At 33.9% G+C, this 19,005-nt stretch overlaps 2 protein-coding genes and 2 non-coding genes across 4 annotated transcripts; 2 read left to right on the top strand and 2 right to left on the bottom strand.

The window, feature by feature from the left end:
• The first annotated feature begins 5,111 nt into the window (after positions 1-5,111).
• Positions 5,112-5,236, top strand: LOC148764474 (small nucleolar RNA SNORD14). The gene has a single exon (XR_016024390.1). It is a non-coding gene; the product is annotated as a small nucleolar RNA SNORD14 (small nucleolar RNA).
• Positions 5,237-5,364: 128 nt separating this feature from the next.
• On the top strand, positions 5,365-5,488 carry LOC148764473 (small nucleolar RNA SNORD14). The gene has a single exon (XR_016024291.1). It is a non-coding gene; the product is annotated as a small nucleolar RNA SNORD14 (small nucleolar RNA).
• A 1,247-nt stretch (positions 5,489-6,735) lies between these two features.
• RRP4 (ribosomal RNA processing 4) lies at positions 6,736-9,931 on the bottom strand. Its single transcript, XM_007048125.3, has 7 exons — positions 9,695-9,931; positions 9,488-9,589; positions 9,358-9,403; positions 9,131-9,220; positions 8,251-8,316; positions 8,058-8,126; positions 6,736-7,324 (listed from the first exon to the last, which is right to left on the bottom strand). Exons 1-7 carry the CDS (start codon positions 9,847-9,849, stop codon positions 6,893-6,895), a joined length of 960 nt encoding a protein of 319 aa, XP_007048187.3. The 5' UTR covers positions 9,850-9,931; the 3' UTR covers positions 6,736-6,892.
• A 475-nt stretch (positions 9,932-10,406) lies between these two features.
• Positions 10,407-17,417, bottom strand: LOC18611709 (protein S-acyltransferase 8-like). Its single transcript, XM_018115075.2, has 5 exons — positions 17,048-17,417; positions 13,628-13,813; positions 12,959-13,264; positions 11,774-12,004; positions 10,407-11,148 (listed from the first exon to the last, which is right to left on the bottom strand). The coding sequence occupies exons 1-5, from the start codon at positions 17,084-17,086 to the stop codon at positions 10,861-10,863; spliced, it is 1,050 nt and encodes a 349-aa protein (XP_017970564.2). The 5' UTR covers positions 17,087-17,417; the 3' UTR covers positions 10,407-10,860.
• Positions 17,418-19,005: the final 1,588 nt, after the last annotated feature.

Genomic DNA, 19,005 nt, shown 5'->3' with positions numbered 1-19,005 from the left:
AGTCCCAGCAACATTTGCTTAATGGCTTGAATAATGTCTTAGTTAACACAAAGATAACCTCCATCGCAAGAAATTCCCTGCAGTCCTGCACCACTTACTTGCTATCCACCTGGAGCTCAATGTTATATTTAGATTATTAACAAAGGGGTTTGGCTTAAGGTTAATTAATACACATTCAATCTAGATTGCAAAAATGGCAAGTCATGTTGAATTCAAATGATGGTGATAGTTTTGGCGTTAACAAGGAATGTCTGGATCTTTATGGGGTACAGGACCTAAACAAGTTGTCTAATTCCGGGATTCATATCATAAGATAAGTTAAAAAAAATAAATAACTAACTTAATGAAACTTAATGAACTCAAATACCAATGTCCAATACTCCAAGACAAAGAAGACCTAGCCAAATGGGGATTCTCTACTCTGTCTGGCTCCGAGGGCAAGGCTGGGTGGACCCCTGTGTTTTTTAGCAGATTCTAATGAATTTGAAGGCGACAATTGTACTAATCTGAACAGAGTGTGAACTGAGTCAAAAGAAGAAGAAGAAGCTTTACGGAGAGGTTGTTCCTTGCGTATCAGCAAGGAAGTTTTGTTAGGTCAGTGATAAATAAAAGCATCAATCAGGATTAGACGTGGACTCCCAACGTTTCTTCAAGCTTTTGTGTTTCCACGATTCAAGTTTTATCCCAATCTTAAAACCCAGCTTCCACGAACCAACATAGATCCACACTTATCTCCCTATCTGCTTTTCTTTTTCGTCTCCCTTTCTGATGATAAAAGTGCCTGCTTCCTAGTTATATTCCACATCTTTCTTTTATCCTCGCCGATAACACCATATCAATGATTCGTTTAATTTAATAGGGAATGATATTTTGTATATAAATATTTTATAAGTGATATATATATATATAGATATATATAGTACTGAAAATTGGAAAAATGGGGAATTCAGCTTCAAATATCCTTTCCTCACTAAAAAAAAAATAAAGAATAGTATTTCTTGAAGTGATCAAAACTTCTTATTTTATTGTCTTCATTTTGGTTTAGGAGTAGAGATGTTTATGAATCATAAATTTAGTTGAATTAAGTTGAGATTGAACCTATCAAGTTTTTTCTTTTAAAAATTAAGTCTTAATTTGATCATTTATATTTTATATAATTTATTATTAAACTAATAAAATAGTATTTTTTATTTTTTACTTTAAAATTAATAAATGACACCCGGTTGGGGCCTACGAAACATGGCCTGCGCCCTGCCCCTTGAACACCGGTGGTGGTGGGGATGCATTGTACGATGCTTTTATGCTTTTGTCTCTCTTTTAGAGGGAGCCCACTCTTAATAAATGGATGAAACGGTGAAATTGCATAACATCAATTATAAGAAAAAGAAAAACATAAATTGCAGAAAAGTGGCAAAATCAGTGCCAAAGAACATAAGCCCACAATTAACTGATTAAGACAAATTGTTAATAATAAAACAATGAATCTAAAGCAGGAATTACAATGAGTAGAGTATAGCCAAAGATATACTATAAACATGAATTTTGCTATGCATTATTTGCAAATGAAAGATCTGATTAAATGAGCTATTTTGATGAGATAATGAATGACGTCTAATCCTTTTGGTGTGAAATCTTTAGCTGTATAATTGTTATTATATATAATCAATAATATATAATTTTATTCCACAATTTAATAAACATTTATTATCTCAGAAAGAGTTGCACATATAACCTTTTGCTCGATAAGACATATCATTAGTAATTCGATTAATGCATCTATTGTTAGAAGCCAAGTGATCTGATGATAAAAAGCTTCTACTGCATACGGGTGGTAGAATATCAGTTGGAAGTTTTGACATTATGAGGAGTCCAAGAACCACAAGGCTCAAAGACCTCCTTCTAACTTCGCCGGGGAATTCATCATTCTCAAAAGTATCAACTTGCTTCGACTTCACAGCTTGTAATCTAGATTTGCACGTAACTCTCATTCAAGGATCGTAATCAACGAGTCGTAGCTCTCTTTAACTCTGCAAACGAAGTAATCATCAAGCCAGCTGGAATCTACTCTCCCCAATATCAACTTCCCCACTTCCATCACAGTAAAATATATAAAGCTCCCTTACTTTTGAAACATAAAGCTTGTTGCTGTTGTCTTACTCGATAAGCTTGAAATGATAAAAGATGCTAAGTTGCTCAGGACACTGAAGCAACATATAGAAATCCAGCAAGTTTTCAGCTGTCTACGTGATGTCACCAACGCTATAGTGAAAAGCCAAAGAGGATATTATGGCACTTAACCATGGGAATGATTTAAAATCTTGAACAACGATTAAGTATACTAATAAGTGATGAGAAAAATATCAAATTACGCACTTAGTTCCATGTATTTTGTCAAAATAATAAATTTAATATCTATATAATAATTTTTAAAATTAAGTAAATTTCAATTATAATAATTTTTCATCAAACCCAAATAAGCATAAAAATTTCATTATTCGATTACAAATAATATTTCCTCAATTATAAGCTTCAGCGACAATTATATAAGTATAAATATATATAAGTATCTCATGTGGAATCCCTGCTTAACAATTTATGCATAACCCGTGTATTGGCACCTAAATATTGCACTACTTGTTTCCCAGCTTTGTAAATCACTATATATATACATACTAATATCTGTCAAAATCTGATTTAAAAACTAGCGTTTCCAATGGTTCAAGTCATACTTTCTCATATAGCAGAAGTCTCGTTTAAACCAAGCTCAAAGCATATCATCTCATTCAAACTCAGTGGTTGTAAAATCGTGCCTATAGCTTCCCAATTGGCAATTAAATCAACAACCAATGTTCAAATCCGGAATATTTCTCAGCTCAATACACCATGTTCCTACTTATATAAAAAGGCAGTGAATTCATGCTTCATGCTTAGTGTGTGTATATATATATTTTAAAATAAGCACACCCAGTCACCTCAATATCACCACAGCAACTTAACTATACAGCTAACCAATCGTCAGTTACCAGATGTAGTCTAAATATAAGCCAAGGCATCACAACTAGCACTATACTGAACCCTCCATTGCTTTGTGACTAAATTTCCAGCTCAACCATAAATCTCAAGCTTCAACAGAATTAAACTTTTCCATCTTTCCTAGCATTCAGAAAATTTCCAGCTTCATCACTTTATTTTCTTAGCTTCCGACTAACATTCAAACACCTCAATTGCATATCTATAATCTACACATTCCTTCCTTGCCTTGGTGACCAGAATCAACTCAAAAAAACTTCCCGAAGTCCTCAACTAAAGAGAGACAGCTTGCTACAAATGAAACATAAATCAAACTTAAAATCTAAACTGATTAGACTTAAGTTTATCCCTCAACACAGCTTACCCTTACTTAGTTTCTCACTTTTTCAGTCTCAAATCACGAATGTGGGAGCTCAATAACCAGGGAAAATGTGCAGCAACCGGCCATGGAGAGAAAATAAAAAGTTTTGCTTCTAATTGAAATAGGCGGATTGCCCAAAGTTCTTTTATATTTTGCCAACCCACAATGATATATTAATAAATTTAAGAATCCATTGATACATTTGTACCCAAATCTAGCGATACATTCATCAATGTATTGATAGAAATCAAACAAAATACTTTGTCTCAAATTTATTGTTAAATTTTTCACAGTTTATCTTCCTATCCAAATCTTTCAATTCATTTTTAAATATATCGATAAAATTTTCATAAAATATTTCTTCAAGTTTCCTGTTAAGAATCTATTGATATATTCTCGTCCATAAGCTAACCTTCCAACTCCATGTTTCCAAGTTCCCAACTCATTTCTACCTCCACCACACCTTAATTCAACCACATAACTCCCAACTATACACATTCAGATTATAACCCAAACTTTCAACTAACTTCGAAACACACTAATTTATCAATCATGATTCAATGTTTCTACTTAAATGGCATAGATTCACATACTTATAACCTTATGCACATATTCTAATTTCATATTACTCATCAAGTATGCACCATATTAACCAATTTACAAGCCAAAACATATCAACATATGGCTCAAAGCTTTGATCAAACTTGAAAATACATGTCATATGCATATGCTCAAATCTTTAAGTCAACTCATCAAATCACATAGCTCAAGCCATAAATGTTCTTTATCAAAGTTGGGAGTGTTACAACAATCTCCCCCACTTAGACCAAACTTGATAACATAAAACCTCCTATACGTATTTACTTATTAATTAGGCCTTTTTACCTAACATTCGAGAGACAAAATGTTATATCAATTAAATTTTTATATTTTTATTTTAAATTAAATAAACTTTTATAATTAATAATTGATTAAATGTTATTAATCAAAATATTACATGTCATTTTATATCTACATAGAATTGATATGGCGTTGATGTACTAGAGAATGAAAAATACCCAATGGTCATGTTATCATGCTAGATTAACATATTACGTCATTGTTAATTATAATATATCAGCATGTCACATTATTATCAATTATAATATATTAACATGTTATATTAGCATTACGTAATATAAATTAATAAATGACATTTTGATTAAGTTAATCATTTGTCGTAACGATTCATTTGATTTAAAATAAAAATATATAATTTTATTTGATTTTAAGATAAAAATATGATAAATATAATAAAAATAAAAAATTTATTTAAAACTTTAAAATAATTTTATTTTATTTTTTTCAGTAGTTAAAGCCTTGTAATTGATTTGGACTTCTAGGTAGGAGATGAGAGGGGCGTGAAGCCCGATTGGAGCAGTCTCTCGAAACTTCCGGGATCAATTAAAGCCCAAAAAGATCGGGTCACCCGTAATTGAGTTATACACCAACTCCTCAACGAATCTCAGCCGTTCTTTTCTCTAAACCTGAAAGAAAAACCCTAATTCCTCAAGAGGCTAAAACCCTAAGCCCACTGCTCTTTATAAACCCTTTTCCTCGTTCTTTTCTGCGCAGTCCCCAAAACCTCCATTGCTTAATTTCGTTTTTTTTTCCCCTTAGTTGTGTGTTTTCCATTTGAAATAATTTTGTTAGTTTGATGGAATAGTTAGATAGGAGATTGAGTCGATGATGATAAATCCAAAGGCTTGTTTCTCAAGAACATTCGCAGTGGCCGCCTAAGAGCTTTCGCCTTCGCCGGGCTTGAGAGCTTGTGCTGTTTCACTCCTTCCTTGGATGTCTGAGACCTTTTAAAGACACTTCGAAATCAGTTTTTCTGTTTTGTTGGTGATTTCTTAGTTATTAATTAGTTCATTCTTAGTTGCTGTTATGGTACTCTGTTCACTTGATACTTGTTTAACTTATTTTGATGGTTGGGTTGATGATGACAAATCCAAAGGCTTGTTTCTCAAAACATTCGCAGTGGCCGCCTAAGAGCTTTCGCCTTCGCCAGGCTTGAGAGCTTGTGCTGCTTCATTCCTTCCTTGGATGTCTGAAACTTTTGACATAATTTTTTGTTTCTGATTGTTGTTCAGATGCATCTTATACTGTCTTAACATCTGCCGATCGTTTGATTTCTTGCATTTTAGATCCAATTTTGGAATTTGAATTGTATTTTCTTGTTTAGCTATCTGTCCTTTAATCAGTAAGTGCAGCTTTAGCTTCAAAGAGCTTCGGACTCTCCCTGGCATGGACTTGGCATTGCTTGGATTCCAACTTGGATTGTATCGGAGACTGAGCGCCCAGAAATCGTAATATCCCAAAGTATTAAATAAATCCATTAGTTTTTTTTAGGGTTTGAAGTTTTGCAATTGGACCCAGGATTGGCTTATTTGGATCGAACATAAATCTGACTTTAAAGTATGGATGTGTATTTGTCTTGAAAGTAGAGGATGTGTTTCACATACAAATTTGGATTAAATTTTGAACAATTCTAAATTAATTCAAACTTATGTACCAAATAAGAGATTTTGCCAATAAATAAGAATCCCTTGCTCGTATTGAGAAAGGTAATACAAATATGGTTTATGGTTTTCGACTTTCAAGATTTTCAAATTTCAAAGAGTTTAATCTTGCGAAAGTCTCTAATCGTAAGGGAGAAGAGTTGATGACACTTTGGTTTTTCTTGCTGTAAGTTGGCCTTTGGGTTTATAATATGTAAGACTATAGTTTGCTTATAACATCCTTTCTTCTATAGCAGCAAGAAAGATCATGATTATAATATTTCTATAAGTAACTTTACCTAAAATTTTTGTTTAGTTAGTAGTAAATAAATTATCTAGGAATTCTTTGTTACTCTTCAAATTTATAATTTAGATGTGAAACAAAATCAATTGCCCTATCATTAATGCTATATGTCCTAAGCATACTTCTTCTGCTGGAGGGAATTATGTTCAAGTACAAAAATAACAGTATAAGAAAAGGCAGTTTTAACTATGAAGCAAACATGCAGATTTCCTGGCCCTGGCTCAGCTAAATAGCTGCACTCTTACCTTCCGTAATCAACTCAAACAAATTAAGGACACCAATTCCCAATGAAATTGCCCAGAGCCATCATGGAAACCCACTTACTCTTCTCAGGCTCACTCATTTCCTAACCTATAAATTCACAGCTGTTTATGCTGCTCATATACTTTTACTTTTTACCAAGAAAAAATCTCTGCATTCATTCTTGATGCTATTTATTTAAAACTTAATGGGTCTTACCTTTATGTAAATCTCTCAACTCCAGGTAATTTTGGAATCTATTTGAGCAGGAAAACCATTAAAATTTTCTACTAAAAACTATAATTATCTTCAACATGAATAATTTTGCACAGGGTACATCATATTCCTTTCAATCAAAATAAATTTATAATCTTTCCTTGATAGAGAACTCACACTAGGTTTACAATGAATATCAAATCATCTTTTCCTCTTTGTCATCAAGCTTCTCCGTTCAGCTTCCCTTTCTGCAACCAGAACATGAAACTCTGATCCCAGCATGTCATGTATATCAATATTCAGTGAGCTGCTCAGCTCAGCTGTCTCTATGATCAAATCTGCATCTACATTGAAACCTAAAGTAGACAATACGCGGACAGCATTTGCAATTCTGCATATGTTCTGCCTCATCTCCAGAGGGGTATAAGCTTGATCTTTTTCAACTGTGGACTGTTCAGAATTATTAGCTTGATCCACTATCATACCATCTCTAGCTTCAACATGTTCACCAACCCATATGAATCCATTACGTCCAAGAATCAAGTCAATTCCAAACTGTTCTAGGTAATGGAAATGCTGTTTGCTTTTCTTCACCAGGTAAGGATCAATTATGAGCAACTGGCCCTTCTCAAGCTGTGTACATATCAATTCCATAAGCAACATCATTAATATGGGCATGCGAGACATATTCATATTATAAGAAATTTTCTAATTAAAGCAATAAAATTTATGAGACAAGGCTTACAGAATGCAATGAATGTACCTTGTGTGCATGGCCATTGTTCACAAAAGAATTCCCAGAAATGCAACTATCTTTTCTTATGTCTTTATGTCACAAAAAATTCTAGTTCTAGCCACTCAAAAAAAAAAAATTACTAGTTTTAACAACATAAATACCTCTCTCCTGGTTTACAGCATGTTTCGTGGAGTTATTTATTCTGGAACCTTGAGCACCCCTTTTCCCTTATTTTTTAGCTGATATCCAAGTTTACCATAGAACACTTTACAAACCCAATCTCATGACTAAGTTAATGTAATTGGCCACACCCGAGCATTTGGCTTATTGGTTGAGGGTTCGAATCCCCACTCCCCCAATTATAAAAAAAAAAAAAAAAAGTTAATGTAATTGGCCACATTGCAACATAAAGATTGTCTTGCTGAAGGATAAATTCCTATTCTGGCAAAGTTCTGACTTAGCTAAATGTAGGGAGAAAAGAAACAAACAGAGGACAGCTAAAGCATTATTCCCTCCCTTTTATTCTCATTCTTGTTATCCATATTGCTTATGTTAGAAATAAACAGAAAGAATGTAAATAATAAGCTAAGTCAAAGCGAAGAAATAAGCAAAAACTTTCTAACTAGATACCTTTCCATACTTTTGACTTCTTGCCTGGAGTTGTACGCTGCCATCATGATGGAAATTACGAACCTCAGCCTGAGAAAAAATATGTTATTTCTAAACTGAATTGTTTATCATTTTCTTTTATCTGTTATTATATAGCATGTTCATATATGAACACTATAAAACAACAAATAGAAAAGTGTGCCAATGGACTTACACAGACAACATCATTCTCTTCAAAAATACTACGCATGTTGAGTTCATCCAACGCAGTTCGCCGCCTCTAACAATCAATAAAGTGAAACTTAAAGTAGGAAAACTGGTAAGCAGAAAAAGCAAAAACAGATAGACAACTCTAAGGTTAGCCACCATATGGCATCAAAATGCAGCTAGTATAAACTTTTTTTCCCTCACTGGACATAGAGTTAACTTATAATCCATGTTAGATACATACTCCTTATGAATCTTTGAGGTAGTTTGAACAAACCAAAATAAACAAGCAATCAAAGAACTTACAACTATTAACAGCTGATGAGACATTTTTACTTCAATGAGTTTTCAGAAGCATCAAACCAATGATGGAAGCTCAACTAAAAAGGTTTTGCTAGTCTAAGGATATAGAAGGTGTACTGAACTCTCAATTAAGCGTCCTACCTCAATCAAATTTCAGTATACATTCTCGATACTTTCTGCTGAATACAATATTAGTCCATCTCAGTCTTAGCCTGTCTCTTACTACCCACTTTAAGAGGTCAAATCAAAATAGGGACATCTTATCGTGGTTAGAGAAATATCATGGCACCATTAAACATAACCTAAAATTAACAAATCACCAAACCAAAATATAAGACGGGCAAAAAGTTTAAAAGGAGGAACTATAAACAGCTAATAGCAAAAGAAAGTACTATGTATAGATACATTTTAATTTCATAGATAACTCCTCTTCCCTCCTACCAATAATTGTCAAAATAGAGTATTTTATTATAAAATACATTAAACAATAATTCATTATTATGCTTTGAATAACACTAAAATAAAAATGAAACCACAATCACTGATTTAGTATCTAAGGGTAATGCCAAGGCTATACAAGTTACCTGAATACCATCAGGCATATTCATGGAAGAAAGCATTAAAACCGCATCTTGGCTGAAATTAATTTCCAATCTCCACCGGTTTTGAGCAACCTGAATATCCAAAAAAAATTGCAAAAATAGTATAAATATACCAAGTCAATTTGGTTTCTTCCCCCAAAAAAGAAAAAAAAAATCTCACTGCAGTCTAAAAATGGTGAAAATATTTTTCTTGAATTTTTACGCCTTACCTCGACTACACGTCCCACTACGATATCCCCAACCTCTGGCTTGTACCTAAAACATTTAATAGTTAGAGACTAATTAAATTTTTTTAAAAAGGGACTGTTAGGATTGAAGAATAGAATTTGTTGAGAATACCTAGCGCGTAAGGCGCGAACGTAGACCAGTTTGTTGACGCGCTCCACCACGCCACAGACGGTTGCCACCAATTCGCCGTTGAGGTCCGTTGTTCCATGTCCCCTTCAAAAATTAAAAAGAAATCTAAGATAAAAAAAGGGAGTAAACCAATCAATTAATTTAAGTAATTAATTGATTCTTTGTATTTTGGGCCGAAGGGGGGCGTACTTGAGAAAAGCGTCGTCGTAGTTGACAGGAATAGTATCAGCGACGGTAACAGAAGCGTCGGAATTGGCCTTAGAAGAGAGAGAGTGAAGCTTTTCGAGTGCTCTTTGAAGTCTTATTCTCTGGGTTTGGTTCAATGGTAGCTGTAATCCTCTCATTTCTTTCCCCTGCTACTCAGCAAAAGCTTGGATTTGGGACTACAGAAACTCCGGCTGGAAAAACAGAAAAACCCTAAACCCTGATGCCCCAATCATTTCCCCACATTTTCTGTTTTGGGCTAATGGACTACTAATTGGGCTTTTAATGGACAAGAATTGGGCCGGTTAAGTTCTTTTTTGTACTTCTTTGGTGCTTTTTCTCTCGGAAGATTTCTGTTTTTGTTTTTTTAAATTATAATTAAAACTTAAATTTATGATTTTGTTTTAATGTGTGTTCGTCATTTTAGGGTTGTTATTAAATTTTAGTTGCTTTTTCAAATTTAATTAAATACGTTACTTTTTTATTATTTGCTTTTTGGTTTTTATATATTCTAATTGCTTAATACCGACATTATGAGAAAGAAAAAAGAGAAAGTGGAAAAGTAGGAACCAGAAAAGCTTTAAAATATTAAAAAATAAATCAAAGTTGGGAAAAACCCATTGAAGCAAAATTATTTCAAAGCAACTTAATACTACCAGTGGCTTAGCCAAAAAAAAAAGCCATCAACTGCAGTGTGATTCAGTACCGAATAAGGCAAAAGAGAATACATTGTAAAGCAATCCTAGCAAACCTGCTCTCTAGCAACTATAAATGCTAATTCTAGTGTGATTATAATGGAAATTATGCAAGCAAAATAAGATAATCCAACACGTATATCCAGAAGGGAAAATTGAATAACTCAATGAGGTATATATCATATAAAAAAAAACAAAAGTCGGTTGGCACTGTACCTATAAACAAATATGAACTATGATAAACAATCACTACTATACTGGTGTTTCTTCTTTCAAAATTCTTTAGCTATCTGTGCCTCGGGATTTCTGGGCAAGGATAACTTGTTGATCTTTTTTGGACCCCAATTGTATCTCCACTTGCGTTTTGTAATTGTTGATTGTCTGCACCTTGACTTTATCCAAACGAACTCAGCCTTAGGAGGACGTTGGAATAAACAACTGCCAGTTGAGGTTGCTCTAAGTATCTTCAGCTTCACGGCGTTGGGATATCTTGAGAAGGTCACCACCAATTTCTCGGTCATCTTCTACTTTTTCTCGCCGGTTTTCAACTGAATCACCTAGATAAGCTTCTGAGGTCATGCCCGAGGTAGCCCCTCTTCCATTCTCTTGTACATAAGCACGGAAACTGTTTCTTGAAGGCTTTATTTTGGAGCAGAGTACTTCTCGAAAGTTGTTCAAGCAGCCACGGTCATATACACGGGGCCGCCTTTCAAGTCCTCGGTAGCGAAATGTCTCATATGTGGTCTAAAGAAATAAATACAGAATTAGAAAGTTGTTTATAACAGAAAGGGATATAAAGTAAGTAGCTAAAAGAACCTATTACAAACTCCTCCTAGATATCGAAAATTTGGAAATAATTCCTTCCTGAACCTCACCCGCATCTCTGTCTCTCTCTCCCTCCTCCCCCTCTCTTTTTCCCTCTCAACCACATTACATTTTGTTAGAAGTGTTTTGGCATCATGCTGAACCTACATGCTCCTAATACATCAAATCTATCATTATTCACATATCCCATCTTGCATCCTTCTTTTTAATGCCAGAAAATTCTTCCCCATATAATTCACAACTTGCCTTTCATGTTTCAACTTCTGAAAAAGAGATAAAAAAAAAGGACAGAGATAGTACAAATAAGAAAGAGACACTTTGAGCAAATTTGATATGTTCCCGAGGTCTATATTTTCTTCAAAAGAAAATGAAATAGACTGAAAAATTTATAGTGTGGCTTTATAGACATGGCTGGCTACTTGCATTCACAAAAAACAGGAAGCTAAAAGCAGCAATTCGGACTACCATACTGCAACCACTTACAATAAACAACAGAAAGACAATAATACTCTCCACATGCCAAAAAAGATAGAAGCGAACTGACCTGGTTTGTGCCTATAAGATACAAGTGGAAGCAGGTAAGCCCTCCAACAAACCAAAGGAAAATGAAGCAATAAACCATTAGTACCACTGAAAGTGGTGACTCTTTCATTGCCTTCCAGACTGTTCCAAGGTCACCCATAAGGAATTTTATGTTCAAAGCAGACATTGCAAAGATGAAGATGCAGAGAACGGTTGAAGAAGAAATGAACAGAAAGAATGATCGGTAGTTGCGCTGCATTTAAATAGAAAGTACTCAATTTACTTTGAAAATTGCTTCAAACGAGGCAGAAAAAAAAACAAAAGGGAGGGAAACGATTCTTTCTTTCTCCACTTCTTTTGGGTTGTGAGGTGAATGAAATAATTCAAATCCTTCCCATATGTTATGTATTATAGGTGGAATTCAAAACCTTTTTTCTTTTTTTGTTTCTTATTCATTTTTAAGCAAATACATGCAGTAACCTCAACTGAATTCACATATTGCCTTTTAAATAGTGAACATATAAACTTTCCACGTAGTGCAATTAAATATCACACTGGAGGATTCTTCACTGTATTAACAAACATTTAATTTAATGGAAATATACTAATATGTATGCTTTTAGCTAATTTATTTATTCAATTTTCATAGATGTTATATGAAATATATATTAGCACAAATGTAATACACATATATACATATTATACAATTTTTATTACTATATATCTCTTATTTAATAATAAGGCTTAAAATTTTTAAATATGAAAACTCTAAAGATTTAGGCATGAGATTTTTTTTAGTAGTTTTAATTTATGTTCCAATTAATGAATAAGAATTCATTCATAATTTAGCAACTATACAATTTTAAACAAGAGAATATATGAAACATGATTTTGTTTATTATATAAACGTTACTCGGATTGAGCAAATCCTTTTTACAATGATTGATGATATTTATCAAAATCAAAACATCAAGTACATTAAAGATGATACTTCTTTTATCTTTTTCAAAATGCATTTGAAGATAATAAAGTATTCAAAGATAATTTTACAAATGTGGAAAATTTAATTATTTGTGGTGCATGATTATTAGATTTTGTTTCTCATGCATTGTAGGAAGATTGAGTGAATGGCCAATAGAAACATACTGATTTCAGCAAGCAGATAGTACATTGTCTAAACTACAGGAGAGAAGCCTGATTCACATACCATTCCAATGCACTGGCCTACCCAAGGACAGTGGTGGTCAAATCGCTCCACACAGTTATCACAGACAGAGCAGTGTGAGCAGCGAGGTGGACGATACAACATGCATGAGTTACAATACTTCACCCTTACAGGCACACCATTGACAATGACTTCTTTTGTGGGGGGTAGTCGTGGGGTTGGCGTTTGTCTCCCAACAGCATCAACAGAAGCTGAAGAATCATAACATATCTCTTCTGTTGGTGGATGAAGATTGCGAGGAACAATGCCAGGGTCTCGGGCAGAGGTAAGAAGAAGTACTAGTAATACCTATCACAACCAACTAAGGAATTACAATTGGCAAGTTGTGTTTCCAAGCAAAAAAGGAGGGAGAAAAAACAAAAAACAATGATAACAGTCCAACACATGGTTGTGTGAATAAAAAGTCATAGCACATGCTCACAAAATGAACTTGATGCACATTCAGATCCATGACTTTATCAATGTAAAAGGAAATTAGGAGAGCTGATAGAGCAATCTTCCCTTTTGTATCAAGCAACATGTCATTTTCTTAAAAGAAGTTAGAGAGATATTAAAAATGCTATTTCTACTTTAATTTTTCAGGCAGGAATCTACAATAAAATTAAAGTACAAGGTCTTAATGATGTTTAAAAGCCACAGAGGGTTACTAACATATACTGTGAAAACAACTGTCACCATTAGAATTGCATAGCCAGCAATAATTCCTGAAATTTCACTGATGAGGTTCCTTGCAACATTTGCACAAAAGATGATAACGGGAACAATGATCAGCAGTAACGTAATGATCAGTGACTTAGCATCTGGACCAAACATAAACCTCCCCCCAAAAATAAATATCTGCAAAGATGAATGCAATATAAGCATTACATTCAGAGGATAAGTTCATAAATAAGACATACAGAAATTAGAACATATAAATGTATATTATATACCCATAATATGAAGCATTGACAAATATGCATACATATATCATATATATGAGTTGAAAGTTTATAAGACAGGAAGGCACTCCAATGGTGGCATTCAGGATTGTCATTTTGCTAAATAAGGATAAGATTAACGTGATTGAACAAATTAGAGAAATATCAATTTTGTCTCCATGTCTGTGTATCTGTTTGTCTGTTCATGCACAAGTATGTAATTCACCAAATCCATATTGAAAATCCAAATGTGAGGTTGGAGTTTATTAGTCCAGTATAGGACAGCGATGGTCTGCATTTCCATGTTCACCTCTGTCCAAAGGGAAAATTTCCTTTCAAGATCAAATTTTAAATTTTTTATTATAAAACCATTAATATTGCACAGATGTTATTAAGCCCAAAGTGACATAAATACGACTTTTATACTTTAAATTGGTCCAAATGCTAATGACTTTTCCTCACCACATACAGATATGATGTGTTAACCAGAGAATGAGAGCTTCAGATTTGAGAGACTTGTAAATAAGTTTAATTATCTTAATTCAAATAATATTGACACAATGTAGTATCTGATAAGGTTTTGCTGCTATCATATTGAACACTGGGGAGGCTCTTAGACTGTGTTAAAGTGATGGTAGATTAATAAAACTTTGTCATGAATGACATTCTTTCAACTTAATAACTTATGCATTCAAAGGGAGGGAAAAGTGGACAGACAGAGAAAGATAAAAGGGAAAAGGTTAGAAATGTATAAACCATTACGTTTTAAAGTTATAAAATTCCTTTGATGATGATAAGTTGCCAGTGCAAAGCATGTTTAATGATGTTTGTTACTTCCCCACTCCCCCTCTTGCCCCTCTCCTTGGGTAGGTTCCTAGTTTTGCACTCGTTCCCCTTTCAAGAGCTAAAATTGATTCTAGAAATGATCTTAACCCAATCTCATCCTTTTTCCAATCAAGAAAATGGAAATATCAAATAAATACTCTCCTAGGATGTTTTTTCTGGTCTCTCTACAAGATCATTCAAATATTCCATCCATGTCAGCAAACAGGTATTGACAGAGCTTAAAAGGGGAGTTGAAGAAATGAAATGCCTTTAAGTTTAACTGGCAAGAGGGCATTGGATTTACTTGAGAAGAAAAAATGAAGAGCAGATTCAGAAGGTCCTTGTTCTTTTTTAAGACAGCTATAATTGATTCTTCCAATTCAACTGTTTACCAAAATAGCAGATCCAATTTTCCTTCTCAGGAAAAAGGAATTCCTTTGTGCAGAGGGAAGAACGGGGAGTAGAAAAGAGAACAAACAATGTGGAACAGTTGTAAGAGAATGCTACTACACTAATAGGCAGTGGAATCTAACAAATGTGATAAGCATATAAAAACAAGTGGAGAAATTAGTAGCAGCAATTATTATTAATTAATCACTCAGGTTCATTTGGTGTTAATTTTTGAAAGAGTTGAATTTAATCATCATCTAAATTCTTTCATTCTTCAAAACCATGTTCACGACTAGTCTAGTAGACCTACAGTAACTGGGCTAGGAATGATCTCAAGCACCTTAAAAGGTTACCATTTACCTCAGTATCCTTTAAAATTAACTGAAATCAGCATACGAATATCCTGTATTAAAGATAATATAAATATTATTAATCGCAGAATCTAACATAGCTCCTCCCTTTGGGAACTTCAATATCATTACTCTACTGTAAAGATTATCTCATACAAACTAAATGTGAACCTTCTGACAGCATGCACATAACCCTCTCCTTTCCCTTGTCGAAGCACCTAGTTGCCAGCTATAGAAGTCTTGAATCTGAGAATCCAGAGCCCTATACCATTACTGCATATGCTTCCAACCCCAAATAAAGCATTTACATTTTGGTAGCACAAAATTAGATTCTCTCCCAGTTTGCCAGTAGCAGCACCTTCACTTCTAAGAGTGCTAACGAGCAAATGTACCCAGTAGGAAATTTTTGCCAGTCCATCTAATTATTTTCGCTATTTCAAAATGGCACTGAAGATGCTAGCTAATTATTGATTCCCTCATGCACAGTAGAAATCATGTCTCAAGGATATGTTTTTCATGTAGAAGACTAAGGTGGGAAGCTGCCCTGCACTATTTAAGGGACCAAACATTTGACTTAGCATGTTTTTTAGAGTGTTTCTCATTGCAAATTGCTCTAATGATGTTAGACCGTCAAAGGACCCAGTTGAACTTTTACGCTTATTTCATTTAAGTATGATTGTTTTCACTAATTTAGGTTCTATTTTAGAATTTTACATGATAGTTGGTCGATGTATTTCACAAGATTCAAATGCCAATGAATTCATAAGGTTAGTATATTCATTGACATTACACGACTGCAGATGATGAATGACCCTCTCATGACTATATAAATATATTTTTCCCTTATTTCTTCTGCAAAAGTAAACATCCCATGCCTGACTCTCAAATTTTTTGCCTTAGGACTTCTAGAAATTAGATATGCCACCAATTGAAGAAAGTATAACATTTAAACATGCAATCTGCAAGAGCTCCAAGGAATTGCCATCCCTTATGTAACAAGTGTTCCGGCCATATCCAAGTTTACACAAGAAGAGAGAAAATTTTCACAAAAATCCACCTTAGAGCAAGAAATGCTTGAGATATAGAAACAACAATGTCTATATCCATCTCATGTTATTCACCATTCATCCTATTATCTTACTTGTTACGAAAATATAAGAACTCAAGTCATCTACGTGCTAGATTTTATTATACAGACACTTAGCATGGATAAATTTTGAATTTCCAATAGGAAACTTGAGTACATACCAACTAAATTAAAAATTCACCCTTCTTGTTGGATATCAAACACAAGAATCTCTTTTACTAGACCCTCTATAACCTTAATGTAGAATGCACGACCCCAAGAACTATGCCGCATTTTGTCTTAACCTTGCAAAGAGAACAACCTATCTATCCCGGATTTAAAGAAACCAAAAATGAAAAATCAAAACCACCCCAGATGACAGGATAAACAAATGCCAGAAACTAACATGTATTGATAAAACCAATTAAATTAGCATACACAAAACAAACTCAAATGCAAAAATGAAGCATCAACAAGCAGGGAGGTACAAAAAAGAGAAGGGTTGGCAAAGAAAGCATACATTATTGCCCTTCCAAACTTCATACTGACGCTTAGCCATTATGGAATGTTTTCAGTTGAACAATCACCAACTTGAGCAGCTAAAGAGACGAATATGTGAAACTTGGGTTCAACCATTTCTTTTGAAAGTGAGAGAAAGAGAAAAACAGGCGGTTCTGGGGTTCAAAATGAGCTGGAAAGAATGATGGGTTTTTGTGGGATTTTTATTTTTGGCTTTGCTTTTGCCCACTTTTCATCTTACACTTAAACCTCTTTTACTTCCTTTTTTTCGTTTTCTGTTTTTAATATAATTCCGGTTCATTGGCAAAAAGGAATGTTTGTTTGGCTTTGCACAGGGAAAGGATCCCCCGTTGATATTGGGTAACTCGGAATCAAATACTACTATGAAGATTTGAGCAAGGAATATTTATTATTTCTAGAAATATTCTTTGGGTTTTCGTTTGAATGACTGATATGACCTACTCTTTGAGGCTTATTTCATAAGGTTTCCATGGGTAGTTTGGGGAATAATGCCGCAAAGCAATGGCAGGATTGTGTCCGTAAAATGCATGGCAAAAGCAAAAGGTGTTGATTTCTTGTAGGACCAGCAAAGGGACAAATTGTATTTCATTGGTGCCATAAAGTTGGTCTAAGTTTCCATACTTTCATGGCTAGGAAGATTCTATAACAAGGGGTCAATGCCCATGCACGCCACTGAAAGTATTGCCTCACCTTGATTCCTAATCCATGTGATCCTATTCCTATATTCAAACCTTGATTCCTAATCCATGTGATCCTATTCCTATATTCAAACTTTTATTCTAAAGTTTACTAATCGTGGAAGGGAAAGGATGATGTCCATGTGGAGATGATAAGTTCTGCCGGTTTTTTTTTTTCCAAAAAAACTTCATTTTTGTACAGGGCAAGACCTAAATGGACAGGCCTGGTCATTATGCTTTTATAATTTGGGGCGGGTCTGGGCAAGGTTACAGACAGAATCTTTAAGGTGGGCTGGGTTTGAATACGCTAAAACCTGTTATATATTCCATAAATATCATGATGATTTTTTTTAAAAAAAATTAACAAAAAGATATTCGAATTTTATTTTTTATGTAAAAAAATTATGTATCAATTAATAAATTAAATATTTAAATATAAATGTTATGATTTTTATACAATGAAAATATATTTGGTCTTTTGTCAAGAAAAAAAAAATGAAACTTGAGAGATCAATATGACAAAAGCAAGAATGGTAGGCCACCAATTAATGCACCTGCTATTAATTTCATGAATCCGAGCATGTTGACCGGTTCCTAAAACCATCCAAGAGATTTGTGATGACATATGGCCGCAGCCAACAAAGAAACATCCACTTCATTTCCAATGCTGAAACCACCCTCCACTGCAAATGTCTTGTGCACTATCAATTTGATCTAATTAATATCTTGCTCTATAATTTTGGGATTTATTCAATCATTTTCTTATTATATGTGGAAATTACCTTGTTAAAAGCCATGTTTAATATTCTATATATATATATATATATGTATGTGGTAAAGTTGGTCAGTACTGCAAGGCCTCATTCTTTTCATTTCTACATTTTTCTTTATTCTCCTGGAATATATTAATTAATATACTGGCTTTGATCGACTTCTACGTACTGTCGGCAGTAGAATACAATGACAATTGAAACAACATATATTAGAAATGGTGTCGATGCACTGAAACTTCATTAAAAATTTTTCTACTTGCTGCACATACATCTTTTCATGTGTTAATTATTATGTATAAGGTGTCTTGTTGAAAAGATTGTGGCTAGTGATTTTTGTTGGTTCGTTTTATGTAGATGGCCTCCATCATGTCTTGGTGTTGCTCCATCATTTCTAGCTAGGAGCATATGAAATCACATAACAAACTCAAGTTTCTAGGATTTTAATTGTCAGCACCCCACTTTTGTTTACAACTTAATTGAATTGGATC

The sequence above is a fragment of the Theobroma cacao genome, chromosome 1 (genome assembly GCF_053813885.1).
Source record: "Theobroma cacao isolate CCN51 chromosome 1, ASM5381388v1, whole genome shotgun sequence".
Classification (NCBI taxonomy): Eukaryota; Viridiplantae; Streptophyta; class Magnoliopsida; order Malvales; family Malvaceae; genus Theobroma; species Theobroma cacao.
This window is presented reverse-complemented; position numbering and strand designations above follow the sequence as displayed.

Excerpts from the sequence above, each read along its gene's own strand:
- RRP4 (XM_007048125.3), bottom strand. The coding sequence starts at position 9,849 with ATGAGAGGATTACAGCTACCATTGAACCAAACCCAGAGAATAAGACTT. Across the intron at positions 9,404-9,487 it reads GTTCGCGCCTTACGCGCTAG|GTACAAGCCAGAGGTTGGGG; the intron begins GTATTCTCAACA and ends TAAATGTTTTAG. Across the intron at positions 7,325-8,057 it reads GAAGTCAAAAGTATGGAAAG|CTTGAGAAGGGCCAGTTGCT; the intron begins GTATCTAGTTAG and ends ATATGTACACAG.
- LOC18611709 (XM_018115075.2), bottom strand. The coding sequence starts at position 17,086 with ATGGCTAAGCGTCAGTATGAAGTTTGGAAGGGCAATAAT. Across the intron at positions 13,814-17,047 it reads AAGTTTGGAAGGGCAATAAT|ATATTTATTTTTGGGGGGAG; the intron begins GTATGCTTTCTT and ends TCATCTTTGCAG. Across the intron at positions 12,005-12,958 it reads TAGGCCAGTGCATTGGAATG|CGCAACTACCGATCATTCTT; the intron begins GTATGTGAATCA and ends ATTTAAATGCAG.